This window comes from Poecile atricapillus, chromosome 2 (genome assembly GCF_030490865.1).
Source record: "Poecile atricapillus isolate bPoeAtr1 chromosome 2, bPoeAtr1.hap1, whole genome shotgun sequence".
In the NCBI taxonomy this organism is placed as follows: domain Eukaryota; kingdom Metazoa; phylum Chordata; class Aves; order Passeriformes; family Paridae; genus Poecile; species Poecile atricapillus.
In genome coordinates this window covers 70120028-70145957 of record NC_081250.1, presented here as the reverse complement: position 1 = coordinate 70145957, position 25930 = coordinate 70120028, and the positions used below count along the sequence as shown (strand labels likewise).

Below are 25930 nucleotides of genomic sequence, written 5' to 3'. Positions count from 1 at the left end.
TTGCAGAGTAAAAGCTTTCATTGCTTTGAGCTGTTTTAGGTATTTTATTCTAAATATGAGGTGTTAGTACAAGTTTGTAGCCTTTCCCAGTCCCATTATGCCAGAGTTAATCCGCCTCTTGCTGTTGTCCCTGACAGTTTGTTCTGCAGTATAGTAAATGAGTACTCAGGGTGTTGAAAATATACCCCTGACTTCCCAATGCTCGTGCTTAGATTGCTGTAGTTGAGCTGTGGTCTAGTTTTCAGGGTTGCCCAATGCTGACTTATTTATAGGTAGCAGGATCTCACTGGGCTTGGAGCGCAGAGGACTCTCAGCTTTTTCTAAAGAGCTGCAGAAAAGGGTGCAGGAAGCAGCGAGATGGTTGTGTCTGTGAAACCTCTGAAGTCTGTAGGATTCAGCCTGCTTAAATCTCTCACCTTGTTTGCTTGCCATTATCAGTCTCTAGCCATAGCTGTCCTAGAAAACGCTACAGCTGATTCTTCATTACTGTAATTAAAACAAAATACCTACATTTCCTTCAAGAATTTGTGAATTTCTGTAGTATCCTCCAAGTCTAAGGGTTTATACTTCTGGAGACCAAAACTGGCAGAGATCTGGCTAGAAACTGCATTTCTTTGTGAGTTTCTTCCCTTTCCTCAACCTCTTTATCTTTTTGGGCAAGTGAAAATACTTGGAACAGCTAAAGAAAATTTAGTGTCTTGGGAAGTGTCTTAGGAGCAAGTTAACCCCAAGACAGAGGATTTTCTGTCTGGAGATTCTGGTCTTTCAAACTATGCTGGAGTGCAAGGATTGGACAAAATGACATATTGCCCTCTGATGGTAATTAAGCATAGTAATGAAGGCATCGTCCCTTCTGAATACTGACTGTACTTTAGTGAACTACTCTTCAGGAGCAAATGTTTTTTAAATCCTCCTGTCACTCTAGACTGGTACGAGAATAATCTTTTGTGTTAGTCTGAACTGCTACATTCAAGTAATTTTGTTTTGATTCACTCAACTGACAATAGCAAGAGTACTGAAGTTGCACAGAGCTGTTGGATGAACAACCACCTGGGGATACAGTCACAGCTGAACTGATGCTTGGCTGTCTCTAGCTTCAAGTTCTCTACTTTGTTACAGACTAGCTAGGTTGGACTGAAACTGTGGTTTAGGTCCAGTTGAAGGCTAGATGGAGGTGAGACTTAGAACACACTGTATTTCTAGCAAACACGAGGTGCGTTATCCCCATCACTGTAAATCAGAGGTGTAGCTGCCATGTCTAATACTTAAAATGTACTTGCCATGGGCTGAATTTGTTGGAAGAAGGTTGGTACGCCCTTTGTCTCAAAATTGTTATGATTTGGTAGTGCTATAAGTTAGTGAGTATGGGATTGCTGAAGATGTTGCATTGGTGTGGTTTTCCTCCCTGAATCAGCTGATGTTCTGTTAGGTTTCTGTCTCCATCATAGTGTTTTGTTGTTGACTCTTACAGACGAGCTCTTAACATAGTTTCACTGAACAAATGCTGTAAAGTACTTCTAGGCACCTGTGCATACTCTCTATGCAGTCCAGCTTAGTGGATGAGTTAATAGGGCAGTTGCACATAATCCATTTGAACTGTATGTTCAGCCACTCAGGCTTTTATTGTACTGTCCTAGTTTAGGGCAAATTAGGGAGGAAAACTCCAAATGGAGATTTCTCCAGGGAAATGCCCCCTTCCCACCAACTGGTCCAGGAAAGGAAAAAAAAAAAAAATCCTTGGAGAGAAGTGGAAAAAGCTGTTTATTTAACAGAAATTGAATAATATTAAATAATAAAACCTCTTGCTGTTCAATGGGATGGCAAGTCTAGGAAGAAAAGTCCTTTTCATGTGGTGAAGCTCGGCTCGCTCAGGTTCTTATCAGTCCCTCCGGCGCTGGAAAGTGCCAAGGCCCAGGCCCCGGTGGGCCACAGGCGTGAGCTCCCGGGGTTTGGCTGGGTGTTCAGTCCAGAGCAGGCTTGCACAGATCCAAGAAAAAAGGAAAAAAACCCAAAGGTCCAGGGAGCTCCTCTGCCTCAGCTAGCTAAAACTAACTAAAAGCCAGAGAGAAGCTCTGTCCCGCTGTCTGTCCGTGCTGCAGACACCACAGTCCAGGAGCGAGATGTGTGGGAGTGATGTTTTTCTTTAACACAAACTGCGCGCTTCTTCTTCCCCTCACTCTCGCTTTCAGAGCCAGTCTTAAAGGTGCAGAACTTAATATATAACATAAACCAGACGATTGGGGATACCAGTATCATAAAGTCACCCCAGGACATGTACATATTATGGGATTTTATGTTTGGTCACAGAACCATGAAGGGACTGAGGTTGGCTGCAACCTCTGGAGGTCATCTTGCTTAAGCAGGGCCACTTAGAGCTCATTCCCTAGGACCATATCCAGATGACCTTTGATTATCTTCAAGGATATAGATTCCACAGCCTCTCTGGGCAACATGTGCTTGGTCACCCTGACAGTGAAAAAGTGTTTCCAGGTGTTCAGAGGGTTTCTGCCTGTTGCTTCTGTCACTGGTCACTGCTAAAAAGAGCCTGGCTCCATCCTCTTTGCACCCTCCCTTGAGATGTGTATACACACACACACGTACATTTTTATAGATATATGTCTTTTTCCGCAAAGCTGCTCTATAGTCTGTTAGGTCCCTGAGTGTTTCGTGCCTGTAGTTATTCCTGCCTAGGTGTAGGATTTTGCCCTTTCCCATGGTAAACTTCCTGAGATTCCCAGTCAGCCCATTTCTCCAGCTGTGGTTCTATGTAGAATCTATCTGGAATATGTTTTTGAGGTTGATCCTACATGTTAAAAGATAAGTTGACCTGGAAACATCTAAGTTGTTGGTTGATTTGACGGAGATAATTTGGTGGGTGTTTGTAGTCCTGGATCTTGAGATTGATTCTGCTCTAGTCTTGTAGAACAGAGCAGCATCTTAGAACAATTGGATGGTGCCTTTGCACAGTTCAAAGTTTGCAGATTGGATGGTTTAGCAGCAGTGTCTGTTGGGCATTTGTCTGCAGTCTTGACCTTGCATTTGTCTAGCAGCTTAGCCGAGACAGTGCTGGATTTTTTTTGGTTGTGTTCTGGGGCTGCAGGATCATGTCCAGGGAGACTACAGTTACCAGTGACCGACTTGGGGCTCACTGAGACAGGCTTCTGCTCAGGAAACCATTTATTCAACACAGGAACAAAAACCCATCTTAGATCCAGAGACAGAGAACCCCAAAGGAAGCAGGGTGGTGGGTTTTATGAGACAGAACCAGGGTGGAGTTTAAGGTTGGGGTCTAATAGGAACATAGCAAGGGAGAAACCACAGGGGTGCAAACCGAATCAGAACACCCTGGGCTGCCACCCCACAAGGGTCCAGGGTGGGGCAACTCTTTCTGGGCTCACAGGGCAGAGGATGGAATCCACTCTTCCCAGGCTTTACAGCCATGCCTCTCACTTGAACAATGCTTATCTGAAGCTAAATCTTTGCCTCCCTGGGTGGGGGACACCTCACAGTTAGGGGACAATCTGTTGTATCTTCAGTGGTCAGCATTAAACAGGTTTTGAAGCATTGCTGCTCTGTATGTTTGCATTGTGAGCATTAAATGCATATGCTGGATTTTCATTTTAAGATGGCCTGTATCTGAGCCACACCCCACAGTGGTGGCATGCAGATGCAGTTGCTGAGTGTTGAGTAAGGCTTCATCGCTGCTGCTGCTGTTGTCAGGAGAGGGTTCAGCAGCACACAACTACACTGGCAGTTTCACTCGGTTGTTGCTTCTGGAGAGGTGTTGTTGAGGCTTTATGCTACCACAGCTGTGTAGTGATACATCCACTTATCACAGCTGTGAAGCAATGAGGGTAGGAGCTTGCAAGGTTTGTTGTAAGCAAATCATGGCTTTGGTCTTGTAATTGGCACCACATCTGTTAATGACTATTCTGACATCACTCAATTTTCTTGAATGTGCAGATGCTGTAATTGATAACACACTATCAGGAGTTAGACCTTGATTTTTTCCAAAATGTCTTCTTTCATCTGGCTTTGTCAGTTCCCACTTGTAGATGAATGGATGAGCTGTGCCAGTTTACATCTGCACAGCCTGCAAGGCTGAGTAGTGCTGTCCTCATAGCACACTTACTGTAGTCTTGCAGAAAAATAATATTTCATATCTGGGCATGTGGAAATAATCAAGCTGTCCAGCTGCTGCATGTGTGTTTCCCTTGTTAGTGCTCATCAGAGCTGATGAATGAATAGTTCTTCTACGAAAGTGCAATGCAAGCATCAGAAGACTTATGTGCATCAATTGCTTGCTCATGATGATTAGGGGGCTATCCAACAACATATTTCACTACATATTGCCAAAGCAGTGCCAGCATGACATTGTTTGATCAGTCATTGATAGAAGGCAGAGTTTGGACATCTGACATGTGTAGGTTAGCTGAGATCTGCTCAGCTCACGTGGCTATCAACACAGCGGCATCTTTCTCAGCAGGATGTCTCAACACTTTAGCTATGTGGTGCTTGTGTTACAGACAAGCACCCCTGGGCCCTGGTGACACAAACACTTCTGGACTCCTCTTCAGGAGGCTGATTGGTAGAGTAGCATGGAATAAGTCCATAAGAGGGAAGAGGGGCCCCAGAAAACTGATTGATATTACAGGACCACCTCCTCTGAGTTCATTAGTAATGCATCCAAATGAGGAGGAAGTCAGACAAAAATACTTGGAGCCCTGTGTGGATAAGTAAGTTGCTTCTGGACAAACTCAAACCTGGAGAGGAAGCCTACAAAGGGTGGAAGGCAGTGACAGATAACCTGTGAGAAACAGAGGCAAGCTGTTTGAGCAGCTGGCTTAGGAAAGCTATGATAGAACTAAATCTAAGAACTAAAGAACCATGATAGAACTAAATCTAGCCAAGGATGTCAATGGCAGCAACAGAATTTTCTGTAGGTACATTGGTGGTAAAAGGAAGACTCAAGAAATTGTGAGCCCTCTTCAAAAGTAAATGGCATACTTGGTCACCTGGGATATGGAGAAGGCCGAGGTACTCATAAACTTTTTTTGCCTCGGTCTTCAGCAAGTGCTGCAGCCCACACCAGTGAAGTCACAGCAGCAAAGGCAGGATCTGGGAGAATGAGGAACCACCCACTGTAGGAGAATATGTTCAAGACCATCTAAGGAATGTGAAGGTGCTCAAGACAAAGGGACCTGATGAGATGCATGCATGGGGGAACTGACAGGTGAAGTGTCTCAGCCTCTATCCATCATATTTCAGAAGTCATGGCAGTCTATTGAAGTTTCCACTGACCAGGAAAAGGGAAACATAAGCCCCATTTTTAAAAAGGGAAATAAGGAAGACCCAGGGAGCTAGAAGTTGGTCAGTCTTACCTCTGCCTGGCAAGATCATAAAACAGGTCCTCCTGGAAGCCATGCTAAGGCACGTGGAAAATAAGGAGACATTTGGTGGCAAATGTGGTTTTGCTAAGAGCAGATCATGCCTAACAAATTTGGTGGCCTTCTACATCAGGGTGGTAGTGTTGATAGGTAAGTGAGGAGCAACTGATGCAGTCTCCTGGACTTGTGCAAAGCATTTGGCACAGTCCCACTTGATAGCCTTCTCTATAAACTGGAGAGACATGGATTTGACAGATGGACCATTTGGTGGATAAGGAAATTGGTTGGATGGTCACACTTGTGTTGTTTTCAAGGACTCACTGGTCCAAGCAGAGACGTGTGACATCTGGAGTTCCTTGGGGTTGGTCCTGGGACCGGTGCTGTTCAACCTCTTTGTCAGTGACATGGGCACCCTCGGCAAGTTTGCCAGTGACAGCAAGCTGTGTTTTGCAGTTGTCACACTGGAGGGAAGGATCTGCAGGGACCTTGACAGGCTTGAGAGAGGAATCTCAGTGAACCTCATGAAGTTCAACTAGGCCAAGTACAAGGTCCTGCCTGGTGGCTTGGGAGAATCCCAAGTACAAATACAGGCTTTGTGGAGAATGGATTGAGAGCAGCTCTGAAGAAGAGGATTTGAGAGTGTGGTTTGATGAGAAGCTCAATGTGACCTGGCAATGTGTGCTTGCAGGCTAGGAGTACAACCACGTCCTAGATATTAGGAAGAAATTCTTTACTGTGAGGGAGGTGAGGCACTGGAACAGGTTGCCTGGAGAAATTGTGGATGCCTCATCCTAGGAGGTGTTCAAGGCCAGGTTGGATGGGGCTCTGAGCAACTGTGTCTAGTGGAAGGTGTCCCTGCCCGTGGCAGAGGGGTTGGAACTAGGTGATCTTTAAGGTTGCTTCCAACCCAAAACATTCTGTGATTGTGTGATGCAGTCCTGGGAAGTGATAAGGTTTTTTTAACATAGTACTTGCTTTTGACCATATAAGGACAGAGCTGTTTCATACAAAACTCTAGTCTAGGTTGTAAGAGCAGATAATTTTTAGGGTGCTCTCTTAGCTTGTTTCAAGGAGAAGTGTAGTTAATCTTCCAGCCCATCAGGAAGACCTGTGTGATTATCAAATTAATTGTCTGGTAGCTGGTTTGGGGCCACCCACATTTCCTACTTCACTGTATTTTAATCATTGGCAGCAGCACTGTGAGCTGCAGTGGTCTCACAGTGACAAAGGCTTATGTGAGAGTTAACCTTAGGCTCGTGTGTATTGTGTGAACATGTATTCATTGACAGGAAAGGATGAGCACAGCTAGTTCTGTACAGCATCACCTTCCTCAGCAGCGTACCAGGCTTTAAAGGACTTGTGTTCCTGGTGTGACTGGCACCAGGTAGCAACACACGATGCTACTCTTTGGCCCTTCAGACTGCCTAGACTTTGCAGTCACTTGTGCTCTAGTGTTGTCTGCTCTGACAGTGAAACCTGTGTTTCAGTTACCTGTGAGTTTGTAGAACTGTCACAGCAGATAACGCCAAAAGTGGAGAGTTGTAATGCAGCTTAAGACAGGATCTGGAGCTTTGCAGGCTGTAAAGCTCTGACTGCTCTGGATTTCCCACTGTCTACTCCTACGTTGCACTAGCTATTGTGAAAGCCAGCAGTCACAGGATACACACAGTGCATATTACTGGTTAACTTTGGAGGTGAAGAATTTTTCAAGTGAATAAATAATGAATTTATTATAGTTATAATTATTTTATAATAATGGACATAATTATTTAAATAAGGTTTGAAACATTTAATATTTTGTAGTTTAGGGGGTTTTCAAGTGCAGTTGTAGTTTGCCTGTTACAGAGTGCTGCCATGGATAGAAAAATAACCATTCTAGAATAATTCACTGCAAAAGTATTTGAATGCTGTTACAAAGATATGATGTATGTGCTAGGTAAGATGCAATTCTCTAGTACTAGAAGGTGTAGCAGCAGTATTTAATGTTTCTTTGACATGAGCTGAATACTTTTTGAAGTAAATCCTAAAAACTGCTCACAGTTTATTTGACTTTTTAACTAGCAATTGTTTTTTAGAATAGGCTGTAATTTGTTTTCTATTAATCAAAAGAAATATCCTGACTTTGAATGCGAAATAAGGTCTGACTTCAATTTGATTGTTTTTAGATCAGGAGTTAATTCTTAACCAAATCAAAGTACTTCCACAATTTTCTGTCCACAATTGTTATGAAATGTCAGCTGAAACAGTATCAGTGGGTTTTTTTGAGAGTTCTGGAAGTAGTTCTTTCTAGAGCATGCTTGCGCGTTGGCTTGTTCAGGGGTTTTTTTTAGTAAACTAAATTTGAAAATGTGCTAAAGCAGTTAAAAATTGCAGTCTCGCTGACATACAGCTGTTTTTCTTTCTTTACTCCATGTATGACATTGTGCTTGTAATTTATTAGATTTTTGCTGAGATTGTTTATGGAGTGACTGGGTACTGGTGTGAGTTTTATCTTGAAGAAACAAAGCAGGCTTTATATTTTAAATCTGATGGCTTTGAAACCTGAAATTACTGATGCTCAGCTCAGAGCACAAACCACACATCGGTTTGATGAAACAGCTGAAATGTCCTGCAGTGCAGTCTAAAGGCACTTGCTAACTGCTGCTATTGATGTCACTAATAAAAGTTGGGTTACCAGCATGCCCAGGGCAGGCTTGATACCTGACACTGGGTCTGCATGTGTTGGATATACTGTTGGGAGTTGCCACAGTTTGTAACCACTCTGTAGAAGTAAAGCTGGTTTAGTAAGAAGAAGCCAGCTTTAGCTGATGTATCTGTCACATCTGAAGAACTTTGTTGAAGAATTAGCAGGAGATCAGATGTCTGTTGCTGCCTCTGTGCTTCCTCATTCTGGTCTTTCTCTTGTGACAGTCTTAAGGTCCTCTTCAACAAATACATTAGCAAATATTGGCTGATGATTTGTTTCATCACATTGCACAAGTCCTTAAAAAAACACAGCAAACCACATATATTCTGGCATTAGTTGTTATGCTTCCTGAATTTAAAAATAGACTGCTCTCTAGTGATTTACATTTTTTCTCTACCCATCTGTTATGAATGTCTTCCAGTGTTCTTCATCCTTAATGAAAAAATTAGTTTTCATGCAGACCAGTTCCTAAATGTTTCTGGTGCATTCAGTTTTCCCAAACTTGCTATTTAATCAGCTCATGTGTTATACTAGTTACAGATAAACTAAGGTGCTTTACTTGAAACAGATTAATCCAAAATCTTGCTAGTAACTTCCGGTATTTCCTAGTTCTTTCTGGATGTACTTTTCTAAGGCAATGTGTTTCCTTGAACATGGAATTAAACAGCTGCATTTAATGTTACTGATGTTTTGAAATATTTCTGACTTTTAGCTTGGTTGGTCTGTTTGCTTGCTTGCTTGCTTCTGTTTTAGCAGGACTTGGTCATTGAAGAATGTGTAAATTGATACATTAATGTTTCATCTTAATTTGGAAAAAATTATATAGGCTCTTGTTACCCTAGGGAAACCACCTGTAGTGCGTGCTCTTCTGATGCTTTTTTTCTTATTTATCATTATTAGCCTAGATTGTTCTTTCTTCTCTTATCTGTCCATGTTATCTATCTCCTATGATTTCTTGTTGCACTGTATTAAACCAGTAATATGTCTTGGTATATAATTTTGAAGTCTGCATGCAAATGTGGGGGGAGATGAGCTTTCAGTCTGTCCCTTCCTCTATGGAAGGATGTTGGTGGCAACTTCTTAGGTTCTGAATGTTTATTTGGTTAGAGATACATGGATTTAGTTGGTTAGAGATGCATGGATCACATGTTCTCATAGACTGTCCAAGGAGTTACTTATGATTCCCTATATAGAAAAGGTGGCAGGCTGAAGGTACAGGGCATGAATATAATTGAGGAGAATATATTTAGAATGTAGTGAGTAGATGACTTGACACGTTAGTAGTTGAAAGAGTTCATACTAATAGTAATTTATTGCTTGAATTCTGAGCTAATGGTCTTGAATTGTCCAGCTTGACACTGTTCCCTACCCTCATCTGTTTTTGAAATAAGATCAGTGAAACATTGGAGGTTATAGGTTTGATAAACACATAAATAAAGTAAAAACTGAAATGGCTAATGACTGTCTTTTTGTCATTGTCGAGAGCTTCAACTTTTTGTCCTGTGGAATACCAGATAAAGGGTTTGTGGGGTTTTTTTTTTGTAATACGTGCTGTTTAGAGCAAGCTTTGGCAACAGACCTTCTGCTAAGACATTTCTTTTTTTCTCTTTCTCAATTTAGAATGACTTTTCCCATGGTGACTGCATGCCAAGTGAGACCAGTTTGCTAGAACGAACCACAGCACCTCATGACGGACTCCCGATGGCTTCCCATAGACCTCAGCGAGAAGGTATGTTGTCTGAGCTTTCCTTTGAGGAAGGCTTTAAGGGTTTGCTTGAACATTAAATTCTGCTTGGAGTTGTAGACATCTTGTATCTATCTTGTTGTTCATCTAAACAAGAAGCTGCTGTGATTGGTAAGTAAAATAGCTTCACTGCTGCCTACTTGGTCATTTCTTTGTTATAACAAGTTGTCATTTGTGTTAGCTGCTAACTACTAGTGAATGCCTGCATGAAAATGAGCTGCAGATGGGCTTCCTACTGAAAAAAAGGGGTAGGATTTGGGAGAAAACAAGAATATTTAATGCAACTGTATTAACAGTATTTAGACTTTTTAAAGCAAAGTTAAACACAAAAATTTGGGAAGCAGTCGATAAATTTTGCTGCTTGATTCAGCTGTATTTGATGAAATTAAAAAAAGAGCAACAACTAGATAAAACCACATATTAGCAGGTTTTACAGAAATGGCAGTTTGGAGAAGTAAAAGGCTTCATAGAAGTCTGTGTTTTGGCTCTGTTGGGGAGAAGAACAGGGCTTCTGAGCATAAACAAAACTCTGATATGCAATTGCCAGCACAGTTTCTTCTCTTTGAAGAAATGAACATTATTGAAAACAGATTTATTCTCACCCTTTATTCTTCAAGAGGATTAGCAAGTCACTTGTCTACTCAAAATTAGTCAACAGATAGTCTGCAGATAGCAAGGAGCCAACAATATGGAAAAACGATTGCTATTCATTTTGTCCTCATAAATGTCCTTTTGTCTCTTGTGTGGAGATTTAAGTGCACTTTGAAGGCAGGCAATTTAAGAGTTTTTGAAAACTCTTGAAAAAAAAAACCACAGAGAAAGATTATGGCAGATTACAGACAACAAACCTGTTTTAATTCCTTTAATGGAGTTCAAAGTGTTCGTATTCATGAATTAGAAACCTAAAAGGGAGAATCTCTTTAGTAACACTCTCAAATTAATAACAGGAGCACAAAAAGTTGAATAATTTTATCTAGCAAAAAGCTTAAATATTTTTCCACATTTGTATTATCGTAGTGAGAAACCACAGTGAAGGATCAGAATAACTTTGTGATATTTGCTACACAGTTACATGGTAGAGACTCCCTGCTATAGAAATCTCCTTACTGGGTTAGAAATACCACTGATAGTAAAACTCAGATTTTATTCTCAGCTGTGATGAATATGAATTTTTTAAATCTTGACTTAAAATGGAATCAGTGTCATGTATACATGCTTTACTTAATCATCCTGGATGCGTGTGCTGTGTCCAGAATAGATGTAGAGATGTAACACGCCTCATTGGGTTGTGTATTCAAACTTTTCTGCCAGTCTAGCCATTTAGAATATTTAAAATGTCAATGTGGAAACAGAATTATAAAGGAGTCTGTTGAAACTGTAGAATTAAAGGTGTGCAGCAACAACAGTGCAATTACCTGTTTGTATCATGTATTATGAAATGTGCAGCAGAAAGAAGTTAAGGAAGTTGAAGGTACTCCATTGTGTAATAAATTTTTTTATACCTGAGGACAAATTTTTAACATTAAGAACACTCAGTAGTCTAAAATAAGCACAGTCTCATTAGGGAAGAAAAGCTTGTCTGTGAATGTTAATGGTCTTGGTTTCCTAATTGTGTATGCTAAATATATGCATGTAGTGGAATGCAATTTAAACCATTATTCTCAGTTCCAGTCATGGGAATCAACTTCTTAATTAACTTATGAATATGAATTCCAGTATCAATTTGAATGTTAGCCATTAAGAAATTTTACTGCACCAAATTTTTGTTGTGCCATGGTTCTTCTTCAAACAGCACTTTAGTCTATACCAGACATGTAAAAATTAAGGTTACTAAATATTCGTCTTTTCATAAAATATTGATATTGTCTGGCATCTTTAGCTCATCTCAGATTTCTTTCCTTTGTAATAATAAATCTTCATTAACTGGTGTAAATGAAGTGCTTGTCTATCTTCCTAACTCCCAGCTAGAGAATTTCAACCATTATACATCAGCACACTATTTGTCTCTCTAAGAAAATTGGAAGCTGTAGCACTATCACTAGGCTTATTTGCTGGCTTTTTGTTCCCTTATGGAAATTGCCAATACTTATTTCTCTTAGAAATGGCATGTTTGATAGGGGTGAGACTTGAATTGTAACTGTAACAAAATTAATTTTAAAATGTTTACATTATATTAGATGGTAATTATCTAATATCCATTAATAAGTTTTGTTGCATACAATTGCAGGAGGTTTAATTTCTTTAGAAAAAATACTGTTGTTATGATAGTTCCCAATATATCCCATGTAAACATGCAGTTAAAAATTGAAAGGAAAACATTAACTGTTAACACCACCCACCTACCTCCAAAAAAAGTGTTTCTAAAGCATTGAAAGGAAGCATTGATGATGTAGGGTGGGTTGAGCTGCTTTTAAATAAATTTTTTTTCACATGTAAAGATGAGTTCAGGCTTGCACTAGAATAAAATTTTGTTGAGTACTTAAGCCAGTATAGCAGCAAAAGTGAAAAGCCCATCCTGGCTATGTAAGGGTTTTGTATGGAGTATTACCTGAACAATGCTGTGTGCCCTCAAGAAAACCTCCAGACCCGGAAAGCCGTATGGTGCTGCTGTTTGCCAGGTCACAGCCAGAACTCACCTATTGCCGCATACAGTGGGCTGTAGGGAAGGAATGTTAAAGTAGCAAGTACTTACAGTAGCTTTCTTCCTTCTCAGTTTAGTTCAGTAACACTCTTTACAGTACAATTGTCGTAGCTTTCTGCTTCTTCTCTTTGTTTTCTGTTTGCTGGCACTCATTTCTGTCTCCTTCAGGCCTTCCCTAACTATTTTTTCCGCCTAAGTACTCTTCAGAAATGTGGTTATTTGGCCTCATTTTGCCCTCATTTGCTACTTCATGTTCCTGACCCCTAGGTGTAGAAGGCACTGTCTGTTTTTTATCAGCACTTGTTACTTCTTGGAGTAAAGATACAATTTGACTTCCTTTTATTGTCATTTCACTTAGAGTGGTTATATTGTTGTAGTTTTGTGACATTTGGTCTAAATAACCTCTTGGGTAATGCACAGGTTCCCATGACATACACTGACGATGATGTTGTCGTTAGGCCAGAGAAATACTTGGAGAGAGCAAGGTTCTACCTGCCCCTGGCAGTGTGTTGCAATAAAACAGCTCCTAAGGAAAAGTCATGCTGTGTGCGTCAGGATTTGGCCTATGGGCATGCTCAGAGAGCCTGGGAAAGTAGGGAATGGTTTGCAAACTGTCAGTTTTGGAGTGCACAATAAGGTGTTTTTCTTTCAGCTGTACACATTGAGAAGATAACCCTGAAAGACGTATCGAGAAAAAGGGCTGACAAACATTTGGAGTACACATTCAAAGTAAGCGAATAACCTCCAGAATGTTAAATTACTGTCTATGTACTGCAGATACATACAGCTTGTTTCAAAAACCTGCACAGGAGGCAATTTTGAAATTCTTTGGATTATCCTGTAATTCTTTTGAATTCTGTGTGCAAATCAGGTGTTTTGCATAATTGTGGGCATAAAGTGTGAGGGCATAAAGGTGGGGGAAGGTGTAAAACATCAGCCATAGCTGGGTGTGTGACATCACTTCAGAAAACTTGGCTTTTGCTAATTCATAAGATTTCTAAAACTAGTCAGTCATTTGCTCAAATGGCACAGGAGCCACAATCGTGTCTGCAGCTGTAGATTGCTTTGAATCATATAGTCATCTTGGATCTTATTTCTCAGTGTTTACCATATGAGGGTGGATCCTATGCTCTTTGAGAAAACTGAAGGTTGGTTCCTTTGTTTTGGACTTTGTTTCTTAAGGCAAAACCAAACAAGCTGGAAACTGGCTACAAACTGGAAGGCCTGCCTAGTATAGTTTTCATCTCTTGCAGTAGCTAAGGGCAGCATTCATTAAATAATAGTTGATAAGGCTGTTGGTGGTGATGTTCTAATTGAATCAAGGTAGTAATTTTCTTAGCAAGGACTAACAGTCATTGTGTCAATAGATGTGACTCTGGTAGTATACCAGATTTGAAGATAAAGTTAAATGTTCCCCTTTTTCACCCAAAAAAAAGAATAGTTTACAGTAAGCATTCTAACTCATCACTTGATATGGGTTACAGGAGGTCTTTGAAGAAGCAAACTTAAAAAAAGCCATTTTGAGCTGAAAGTTGATGTGTTGATCCTAGAGCTTGGTGTTGAATCCTGTGATACTGTATTCTCTAAATGGATGCACTCTTCTTTTGTTGAGGACAGTAATATATGGAATGTACCCTTCAAAGTCTTTAATGTTAACCAAACGTTTCAACCATGTCATAGTTTTTTTTTTCCAAATAGTCTGTGAAGTGAGTACAAAGTAAAATACAGTAGGAGGTGGGAAAATTTTGTACAGAATGCCTATATGGATTATCAGTATTTAATGTCAAAAAACTATTCTAAAAATTTAGCATGTAGACAGATTTGACAGTGGTTTTGAATTTCTTTGTTAAAGGGGGAATGTGGAGATATTCTGGCAAGTATTTCAGTAATCTTGAAACTCCACCAGTTCTTTTAGGAAAGAGTTTCCTTTCCTCATCTGTGCAGGTATATACTGTGCTCTTCACTGTAGATAATTTTGTGCTTGCCCAGACACTGCTTTTTTAAGGTTGTAACAGCAATTGCAGTCATGGCTTCCCAGCTGAGGGCGCTGAGGGTAGTTGGAATTTCTGGGAACTACAGTGAAGGCAGTTTGTGGTTGACATTTCTCTATCAGTTCTTGAGAGTAAATGAATGTTTATAATTGTCATATCCACTCCTGTTACCTGTATCTTCCCATGTAACTAACTGGGCCCAGAAGTGGGCCTAAAGCTGGGCAGCACTCATCTAACCAAGCTTACTTATTTTTAACTGGAAACATGCATGTGAGGGTGCTGTTTTACTACTTGCATGTCATGTCAGAACAATAAGCTACTGAAATTTTACACAGGCATATGCCAAAATGTTGTCTGATTCTTGAGTGCCTTCTTTAGTAACTTGCAGTACTTTTTATGACTTGTAGCTTAAAACAACTTCTATGTGACTGTGTCTGAGGCAGATAAACTTATTTTTTAGGTAATATAAACAGATTTTTTTATTGTTTCATTTTGACTCCTGGTAATGACAGTGAGAGCTCAATCCAAAATACCCGATCTACAGTCCTTTTCTCTGGTACCTGTTTTTTGTGGTTTATTATTTCTGCTTGATACGAGTCCCATAATTACAGAGCCTTCTGCCAGGCTTCTCTCTGAGTCGGTAATCTTCAGGGACTTCATTGTATTTCCCTGAATTTGTCCATGCTCCCCTTAGCCACAAATAACATGAAGGTGATCCTAAAATACATACTCAAAATTAGTATGTCTTTGAAAAAGTACAGCCTTATCCCCGTTTTGCCTGGTGTTTGCTTAATTGTGAGTGTTAACTCTGAGATCGCCAAATTTATGGAATTGTTCTGAAAAGCTAATTGCTATGAAATTTGGAAAAAGAAACTTTCCTCATTCTTTTTTCCTTTATTCTAGGTAACCTGGTCCGATTTTTCAGTAACATGTGTAACAAAAACACATCAGGAGCTTCAGGAATTCCTGCTAAAAGTATGTATTCAAATATGAAAGTAGTCTTTACACATCAGGTTTATAACTTCAGAAGTAGTCTAGGGGAGCTATGATTTCTGGGGTATAATTACAGAAACAAAAGCATGCTAGCAAATTCCTATACTTCACAATTGTACTAACCATTTAATTACATCAATTTGAATGAAGAATCTTGACAGGAGGAGCAGTCCTTCAGAATGTTTGAATTTTTCAGGAGGTGATTGCTTGTCTCATCCAGAATGGTGCTTAGAGTTTTAATTCAAGTTCCATAAAACTACTAGACGAGTTTTTAATATTCCCCACAGAGGTCATGTATAGGTACAACCACTGGTCATTTGCTTGTGTTCTCCTTAGAAGGACCTTAAAGAGTGGAATTCGTTACATTTGATTAATGAGACACAGCCATAAGTGTAATAATTTTTAATTCAACTGTTGTATTCTTCAGTAGAACAAAGGAAGTTTGTTCATCATCACAAAGAGTTCAACTTGAGGAAAATCTAGCATGTATGTGCATGTGTGTCCATGTTTAAAAAAGCTAAAAGTTCTCTCAGTTGTTTTCCCCCATGCTCCAAGCAGAGAATACATTTCTGTTCATTGGCCATGTGCAGACCCTTCAGTGTGATGACTTCAAACTGTGTTCACTGCCAGTGTCTTAATATTTTGGGTTCCACCTATTATGAGAAATTATTCTATGTTTGAACTCTTCCTTTTGCAGGGCAGTAATGAGAGATCTGTTTTGAACATATTTTGATGGCATCTGGTGTCCTTAACTGCAATGTTAATTGCGAGCAGAAAGCCAGTCACTGTACAAAGGTCATTGTCTTGTTCAGTTTAAATTATCAGCGTGGTTTTCCAGTATTCCAGAAATGAAGCAGTGAATATTCACAACTGCTTTAATCTAGTTGCATATCTGGTTCTAAGAGTTCCCAGAGCTTGGTTTGTGAGGGAAGACAAACATCAGTGTCTGAAATTGACCTCCTAGAACCTACTTGCTCCCTGGAAGAGCCAGGAAAGCAGACATGATCCAGAGCTGTTTGACTGATGTAGGGTGTTCAGTGTGCTGGCTTGACTGCTCCAGCAATGTCTGAGAGATGGCAGAGCAAGAGGAAGACAACCACAAGCTGCTGTGAGCTTCCCGAGGTCTTCTGTGGAAAATGTGCAGAGCTGAAAAATGTATTTAGTTTGCGTTGGTTTGATAGCTGTAAGTATAGAAGAGAGAATTGTTAAATAAAGCAGGATAGAACTTACACCTTGCTTTAAAAAAGCATAAAAGTATAAATGTCCACTTCATATGCCCTTACATTTTGTCTTTTTGTTGTTCTTGTTCCAATCTACATGGCATTGTTAAATAGTATGTTCAGTTTCCTAAGGACAGAAAAGAATGGTCAAAATAGTTGATGGAAAATTCTAATGCTGCATGTAATAGAAATAAGATAATGGTAAAAATTGTTTCAGGATAGAAGCATTGGTGGGAAAACTAAGGTAGTAAATGGCATAACTTGGATGCTTTATATTAGAGACTGGTTTCTCTTAGGTGATAAGCATGAAAAACCTCTTTGCAAGTAGGAAATTACCCACGTATGTGGAAGGACTAATAAGCTTGTAAGTAACAAGGATATCCCATTACCTTTAGCTAAGCACCTGTCGTGGTTTTAAACCAGTAGCTAACAAAAAAAATTGCTTATTTCTTGCCATGAGATATGGATTAGAACAAGAGCAAAACAGGCACAAAACTTAAAAGGAATAAAGAAAGTTTATTAACAAACTACAATAAGGACACCAGAATAAACTTCCAGAAAAACCTTTTCATCTCTTACTACCCACCATTCTTTTGTTCACGTGACAACAGAGACAAAAACTTTAGAACTTTGACGGTTTAAACAGTCCCAATTCCTTCTACAGTCTTTTCACCAGTCTTTGTAGAGAAACAGAAGTTTCTTTCTGTTAATTTATGGAGTTTCTCACAAGAAAACTACTTCTGTTATAGTTTTCCCTGATATCGGCTGCCCAGAGCTGCTGTTATCAGAGCCCACTCCTCCTATCTCACATCACTCTGAGGTGTGTTATGGGTCATGAGTTTAGGGATGGCATTTTTAAGGATGAGTTATTCAAAAGCAAAAGTCTTCTTCATCTGTTTTCTGTGAGCTTCACCAGAAAACAGTTTTTCTCATTGCCCCCCCAAGGCTTCCAATTTTCTCTTTGCGGTTTCCAGCACTTCACTATATCACAATTACTCTACTTTTTACTCAAATTTTACCTTGAACACTCTATTCCTCCCCATACTCCGTCATGAATTAAAGGAGTTCTTTTCAGGACTTCATTGTCCATCTCTGTAGTTTTAACAGAAAAATATTTCATCTTAATTAAAGCATCTTCTTAATTCTCTACCTTTCCTGAAGCTTCTTTTCTTTCTTGTCACTGGTAGTTTATAAAGTCTCTTTTCATGTTGATCACTCTCCTTTTCTCTCTCTGGATAAAAAGATTAATCTGCAAGTCTCGTCTGGGTAATGAAAGAGTTAAAATCTTGCCCAGGTTTTTGTAGATGGTTCTGTGGCCTCAGCCGGTGCAGGAGCTGAAGCCATCTGCGATGGAAAGTTCCTCATGGCTGCTCTGAAGAGAGTAGTTGCTATTTTGGCCCGCTGCAAGTCCAGAGTTTTTTCTCCTTCTTTACTCGGCAGTTCCCGGTGAACTCCATCACTGCAGCTGAGCCAGGAGCCGGCCTGGCCCGGCCAGAGCTCGGGACAAGCCCCGCAGGCCCCATCTCCCGGCAGGGAGAACGGCAGGCCCCGCCCGGCCCCCGCCCGGCTGCATGGCCGGGCAGAGAGCGAGAGGCAGAAGCTCTGCTACCTTTCACAGCCAAGAAACAAAGAGAACAAGAGAGCTCTGGTTTTACACTTTAAGGTGGGGTTCACAAGTTGATCCCACTTTTCAATGGCTAAAACTGCTGTCAGTTCTCAGCAATGACTGATAATTGGTCAGGAGAAAAGACTCCAGGCAGTCTCCAGCAACTTTAACTTTTTTTAAAGGTAAAGTAACCCCATGACAGCACCTAATCTTGGGTTCATATAACTGAATCTTTAACTACAGAAGGAATTGCATTCCTTTGCATGGAAGGTTTAAAGACAAGAAGTTAGCTGTTTTCAGAGACAAATCTACATACAAAACACTAGGATAGGAGATTTGCTCGCTCGTACACTTCTGCAGTAAATTTCTGGTACCTTTTGGCTTCATTTATTCTTCATTTAAAACAGAAATGCTCTTTAGTAGCAAGAATTTGCCATCTCAACTAGAGCATCAGAAGACCTCAATTTGTTATATTGACATTGGAAAGTTACAATGAATTTTGGTAAGAAGTTTCCATGTTAATAGCAACTGGGGAGGACTTGCTATTAATTAATCTCAATGTTGCCCACTGAAGTCTAGTGTATTAAATAACTGGTTTCCTTTATACTCCTGTTTATTTAAAATAGTTTAATCTAGCTAAGTGATGATAATGAGTACAGTGCATTCAGTCACACCTGGTTTTGTTTTTTCATGTTATTTTCAGAGCTAATTTCTATGTGTGAAAAATTTAAAGAAATAAATGAAAAAAAAAAAAGGCTGTAAGCTATCCTGGAAAAGACCACTGTATTGGTAGATTTCTGAGTATAATTCTTTCAAATAGAGCTTTAAACAATTTTATGCCTGGATTTAGTGTGAGGATTTACAGCAAAGTGTTTCTCTTGCAAAACTATATGATGTTGATTCGTTGTACCTTTGGTCTGTAAAATACATCACTCAAACTGGAACAATTGAGTTTCTTGTTGATACCAAAAGGTATAAAGACGCATAGTGGACAAATACAGTCTTTAAGATGTCAACTACTCAATTTTCACATTAACCTTTTTCTCAGCTCCCAAAGGAACTGTCTTCTGAAGCATTTGACAAGACTATTTTAAGAGCACTAAATCAGGGTTTTCAGAAGAGGGAGGAACGAAGGCATGCTGATCTTGAGCCCATAATCAGGTAAATGTTTTAGCAAATAGCCTGAAATGTATCACCAGAAAAGTGATTGAAGTCAAGCCAGATGACTCCTATGGACAGTGGAAATTCTGCTACCTAAAACAAATTTGCAAAGAAAGTGGGAAGGCAGTGATTAAACAGATACTGTTGACTCTCAGATTTTCTTTGAATTAAAACTTTTACTAGACTTGGTAGAATTATTTCTTTGGAAGTAATTGTACAACTAGGGAAATATTTGTCCTAAGCAGCATTATATAGTAATGATTTGCACTTGTGGAAGGATACTACTACCTCCTTTACACAAGGGTATATTTAGAAATACTAGAAACAGTAACTCAGAGCACATAGGTTCTTTTTATGACAGGATAGAGTGAGAAACAGAATGGAATTTAAAAGGAATAAACAGTAGTAGTGAAGCATGTATATAAAGTTAAAAGTAGTTCATGTATTTGTAAGAAAATGGTCCATGCCTTATCATATGCTATTTAGTCATGAGAGAACTTGGTGGTCAAATTCTGTGACTCAGAACAGTAATATGAATTTGGGTTTGCCTACTTGTTTTTTTGTTGTTGTTTGGTTTGGTACAGATGCCTTGTTATGTTTGTCCTTTTCAGTCGGGATTGTTCAACCTTGTTGAAAACAAATTATTCATCATAATGTCATAATGGGGCAGTGTCTCTTAAATTGGGGTAGTTGCTTTTCAAACTCCTACTCATAATGTTCTCTTGGTTCTAGCATTTTGTCCTGATATTTTAGTTAAAGAAGATGTGAAGCCACTCTGAGCCTCAACCACCCTCTCGCCAAGTTTTTAACAAATTTTGGTCTGTAATATTTGTCTGTCTATTGGCTTGATTGTCAAGCCAAAAAATAATCTGTCTGAACAATTTTGGCTAATGAACATAGTGGTTTTAAATCAATAAACCTGTTAAACAGAGGTTGACTGAAGGGAATGTATTGTAGTACAGAAAGGTTGTAAAGCCTCACTGCACAGTAATTACAAACCCAAGAGACTCACTTCAAAGATAACCTCTGAACATACCCAACTGTGTTAGAGTAAGCAACTGTAACTACAATTTGCTGGTTGTGTTGTGACTATACAGGAATGCTACATGAATAATCTCAAGAGAATAGTATTACTGTTTTCAAATTCCTTTTTCTTTCAGTGTTAGTTTTAGCATATATACTTATTTGGGGGTTTCAGTATGTGCCCAGTTGCCAAAAGTTGCTCTCCCCTGCCCCTCCTCCAAAGAAATAGAACTGGGTAGTGCCTCCTGGCAAATAATATCTGAGACTTTGGTGTGTGGGAAGTGAAAACCATGTATTGTTGGCCTATTTTCTTATTTGAAGCTAATAGAATTTGTCGCTGACCTCTTGGTGACTCAGACCAGTGCAGAGCAATGTTGAGAATCCCACCCTTTGCTCTTGGAGATAATTATGAAATTCAAATACTGATCTTATAGATTAATCAATTAAATACATTAATTAACCATATGAATGTATTTAAGAAAGAGATGCATTGTTTTGGGAAAATAAGTGTGTTCTCAGTTTAAAAAAAATAAACTTTAAAATACAGAGTCCAGTGGTTTTGGACTCAGTCCAAACTCCTCTTTCATAAAATGTTACAAGTGGCTAAGATATTTGAATTGGGATGACTCAAAAGCACTTGCCTTTTTAAATTCAAAAAAATCATTGTACCAATTTCTTACATTGGCTGTACTCCAAGCTTATACTATCACTTAACAGCAAAGTTCAAAAGTAGTGTTTAACATTGTTTATGCTGAATGTGCAATTTGAAGGGTTTGGACTTCTTAAGAACTGCCCATTTTGCTTTTAAATGGTACTGTAGTAAATTTTTGTGTTCTTCCTATGACTCTGTTATGTAGTTAAAAAAACTCTCATTTAAATTTCAGGCAGCTATTTTCAAATACATCGCAAGCTTTTCTGCAGAATCAGAGAGTATACAACTTCTTCCAATCAATTTCATCAGAATCTTTGCACACTCACAGTAAGAAATATCCTAATACTATTTTATATAATGAAAAGTCTATAAAAAGCTATTCTTGCTGCTGTGCCTAAGTACAGTTTTATAATTTTGTGTTTGTGTTGTTTTTGACAATACTGGTTGTATTTGAACTCCTGGTCAATGAATAGTTTTTTGAGCAGGTACTCAAACTTTTGTCAGTGGTAACATGCTATGTAGCATCAGCTTGCCTCCCCTTTCCCCTTTCCCCTTTCCCCTTTCCCCTTTCCCCTTTCCCCTTTCCCCTTTCCCCTTTCCCCTTTCCCCTTTCCCCTTTCCCCTTTCCCCTTTCCCCTTTCCCCTTTCCCCTTTCCCCTTTCCCCTTTCCCCTTTCCCCTTTCCCCTTTCCCCTTTCCCCTTTCCCCTTTCCCCTTTCCCCTTTCCCCTTTCCCCTTTCCCCTTTCCCCTTTCCCCTTTCCCCTTTCCCCTTTCCCCTTTCCCCTTTCCCCTTTCCCCTTTCCCCTTTCCCCAATTCCATAAATTTCATAAATTCCCCTTTATTTTGGAACGAAAGGTTTGAACTGACCTGAAAAATCACATCTGCCTTTTTTCTTTTGTCGATTAAGCATCTGTCTTGATATTTAAACTAGTATTTGTTTTGAGTACATAAATGATGGGATGTCCCTAGTTTCAGAACATACAGAATTGTGTTCCAGCATTTGCATTGCAGAGATTTCTTTGCTGGCCCTCTTAACCTATTTATGTAGTACAGTTGTTTGTGCAACCAAAGCTTCATTTCTCTATATGGATGTGATCTTTGTTTCCATTGAATCTTTTATTCTTTCAGTGCATGTTATACACCATGACAATTGAGGCACTGGCTGTATCGCCACTGCCTCAGAAGTTGACAAAGATCTTAGTAAGGAATTGAATAGATTGGAGGTTCCAAACAGGGGGCTTGTATTCGTTTGGAAAAAAATAGAGGAATGACAGCTGCCTTTATTTTGAAATGGTGTGTGTGATCTGTGACAAATATATTCTTTCCATGATGAGACAGAAGCACTGTAGTTAGGGTAGAAGCTATAGGTCACTTTCTAACATTTTTAGTAGCACTTTGTACATTCTTACATGGCAGTTTTGTGAAAACGTTAAGGTAATAACAATCAGGATGATTGTAGAACTGGCTGGAATTTACGGCTGTAAAGATTGACACCTCTGTTGTACTGCTATTGTACTGAAAGGCTGCATGGGGAGGAAGGAGTTGCCAAAGGCCACAAAGATTCATGTTAATGATGGGCACACTGGACAGTGTGCATATTTTAGACTGTAGACTGCATCTGGCTGGGAAGGACTTGCAAATGTGTTGCTGTACATGGTGGTAATTTGAAATGGTTTCAAAAATGAACCAGTGTTAAGTTCCATCAAGACAGAGTTGACTGGGCAGAAGTGATCTGCCGGTGGGTAGATCAGGAGAATAGACAAATGTCAGTTCTGTCTGAAGTCTTACAGATTACAAAGTGATCTTAAACGTGAGATAATTTTTATAATAATAAATAAGTACATGAAAGTTTATGGGGATTTGTCAGATGTAGAATGTATGACAGACAGGATGAGAAACTTAATTGTTTAGCAGGGAGGAGAGACTCAAATGGAAGATGATTCAAGTCTTCGAATACCAGAGAGTTCTAATGTAAGGAGGATGATCTGTTCTCTCTGATGGATAAGACAGTAAGCACTAGGCTTAACTTCTTATGAGGAAGATTGGGACCAGGGGCAGGCAAGAGCTTGGTGATTACCAGACAAGTCCAGAGTAGTGAGGCAGGTCTGAGGTCAAGGCGGGAAAACAAGTCAGTAGGTCAGGGTTAAGAACAGGGCGAGCAAGATTCATGTCTAGGCACAGGTGTGCGGGCAGTGTACCCCCCAGGCAAGGGCCTGAGCTCAAATGCGGCTCCTGAGCCAAAGGATGGAGGCCCTGTGTGAGGCATCTGCCAGTTCTTTTCCCAGCAGTCATGCCCCAAGTTCCAAACTGCAGTGTACCAGATTGGATCTTCACCTGTGAGCAGGGAAGAGTTGCAAAGCCCATTGGCACAATTCAGGCCCTGACATCGAGTTAGATATTAAGAAAACATTTGGTGAAGAGAATTAGTGTGATAAATTTAGGCATAGCTGTTTTTCTTTTGAGAAGGGGGACTGGATGACTTTCAGGGTAGCTCAGAGTCACATTTCCTGTGGTGGAGGCTAATAGAAGCTGTACTAAGACAAAAGTACTCACCCTACCTGTTGTCAAAATCACCCCAGTTAAGTGATGCGTGAGGGGGTTTTTTATTGTTGGTTTTTGCGTTTTTCTATGTTTCCTATTTGGGATTCCTGTAGTCCTGCTACTTGTTAATGCAAGTTAGTCATAGTGGCATGTTTTGCATGACAGTGTTGGGAAAGGAAGCATATATTTAAGAAAAATCTCATGTAGTTCTCGAATAGAACATGCAGAATGAATTGACAGACAAAGCATTTGTGGCTTAAGTTGGTCTTCAGTTGATATATAGTCAGGGATAAAAGTACCTTTTCACAGAAATACAAAGTTATTAAGGAAAATCTATCTGGAAGTAAATTCTGTGTTTGGTGAAAGGCTTTATACCTGAAATAATAGTTGGGATCTCACACTGAGTATTCAGTAAGCTTAATTTATGCTGCTATGGTTCCATTAAAGAGGAAATCAATTAGCTCCCTCCTGGTTCATAAATTCAGTTGTTTAGACAATTTTTCAGGTTGGAGTAGACATGAGAGCATAATCTCTGGGGATTTAGTATCTTCCATGCACATGATATTCAGAAGGATCTTCTTATTGATGTTTCAAGCTCCTAAGAAACAGCTTTCAGATGTTTTTACCTGCACTAACTTGTAACTTTTTGAGAGGGAAAGAGCAGACTCTTAGAGTTAGATCCTTTAACAAACTAAGTCCTTTCCCAGAGCATGGAAGTGATAGTTCTGCAACAAAACTGTGAATATTATTCCTGCTTCTTTTTCATCCTGTCTGGCATAAAAAGGCAAAAATGGTGTGTGAAGACTGTGCTTAAGGGCACTAGAAGACTTTAGCCCAAATTAGGTCTCTTTTGGCAGATGAATAATTTGACAGTGGAGGAGTATAATTTGTTGCAGAAGAATGCTAGTAACTGTCATTGCTCTCCTCCCATTTCCTGTTGTGACATAAAATGATTATGAAGAAAAATCTGAAGTGCAGCATAGTAGGAATATCTCTAATAATTTTCATGATCACAGCCTTTTGAAATTGTACCGTAGGATTAAAATTATTTTTGACACTATTTTCTTCAAAATAAAAGTATCTCTTAAGAGGCCTTACTTTTGGAGATGGCCTGCTTTGAAGGAGGCAATGTTCAAATTGCTGTCAAATGAAAACCAATAGGTTCAGTCTTCCATTTCCCTAGCTTCCAGTTTAGTGAAAACATTAAGGAACTGTGCAGTTGTTCGAGCTCTATAAAGTTACTACGTGAACTTTATTCTCTGCAGGTAACTTACAACCCTCTTTGAAGACGGTTAAGACAGCAGAACACTTCAAGGAGGACAGTTCAGAAGCTTCAAGTCAGGAGGAAGGTAGTTGTGTACTCAAAGGTGGTTCTTTGAGATATTTTACCACATTCAGTTCTGGAAATCATACACTTGACTGATTTCTTCATTGGTATAAAGTGGTACAAAAATTGAATTAAATCTGCTGTGCAAAGGAAGAATTTTTGTGTACTTTCAGCAGTTTCCTTAAGAGGTTGCTCTGTAATTCAAGAAGTGGCAGTGTTCATAGAGAGCTTGAGTGCAGAAGTTCACAGCTGTGCTGAACAACCAGGAATATATATTTCACAATTTAATTAATCTTGAGCCAAGATTATTCATAGTTTCATTATTATTTTCATTATTTATAGACTTTTCATAGTCTTTACCTATTTATTCTTCAGTTACCAGGGTTCAGAGTTAAGCGCAGTAGTTCAAGGGTTGCAGACTGTTTTACATTAAATATGCCGAATTTGTTTAGCCTCTAGTTTTACACAGAAGGGAGTAAGTTTTCTTGTTCTTATTCTTAACCTATGCTGTTTTGATACTCCGGGCTGTTACTAAGTTTGGGACTGTAGTGAATATTGATTACAGTCTGAAATCTGGTGTTTTTCAAATGCCTCAAAAACAGTTCACACATTGGAAGCAGCAGCCTGGTGTCTGGTCAGTAGTTTCATTCTGAAAGGAACAGCAAGCCAGTTTTGCAATGTTTTTGGAAGGAAACAAATATAATCTCCTGGTAGATGGAAAGGATGGGAAAGGGGACTGATGTGTGAACACAGACCATTGAACACTTATGCTGGCTTTCAAGTAATGACAGCACTCTTATCCTCTTTCACATTAATAACTCATAAGAAGTTAGCTGTTGAACTTCTGTGGATTCAGTAATCTACATACGCAGTTTGAACAGCTTTTTCTTATGAAAATAATCATTGCCATATTCTTAAGAATTCAGAACACAGCAAGTAAATTTACAATTTTGATCA

General features: G+C 39.4%; 1 protein-coding gene across 4 annotated transcripts in view; it reads left to right on the top strand.

Annotated features, from left to right (window-relative positions):
* ZCCHC2 (zinc finger CCHC-type containing 2) overlaps positions 1-25930 on the top strand; it is a 45647-nt gene that overhangs the window by 5620 nt on the left and 14097 nt on the right. For 2 of the 4 annotated variants that reach the window (XM_058831724.1, XM_058831723.1), the window contains exons 2-7: positions 9694-9802; positions 13111-13187; positions 15353-15424; positions 19317-19429; positions 21337-21431; positions 24912-24995. In XM_058831724.1, coding sequence (XP_058687707.1) covers positions 9694-9802; positions 13111-13187; positions 15353-15424; positions 19317-19429; positions 21337-21431; positions 24912-24995 — 550 coding nt within the window. The remainder of the gene's footprint in view (positions 1-9693; positions 9803-13110; positions 13188-15352; positions 15425-19316; positions 19430-21336; positions 21432-24911; positions 24996-25930) is intronic. The other 2 variants (XM_058831726.1, XM_058831725.1) reach the window with 1 other exon arrangement.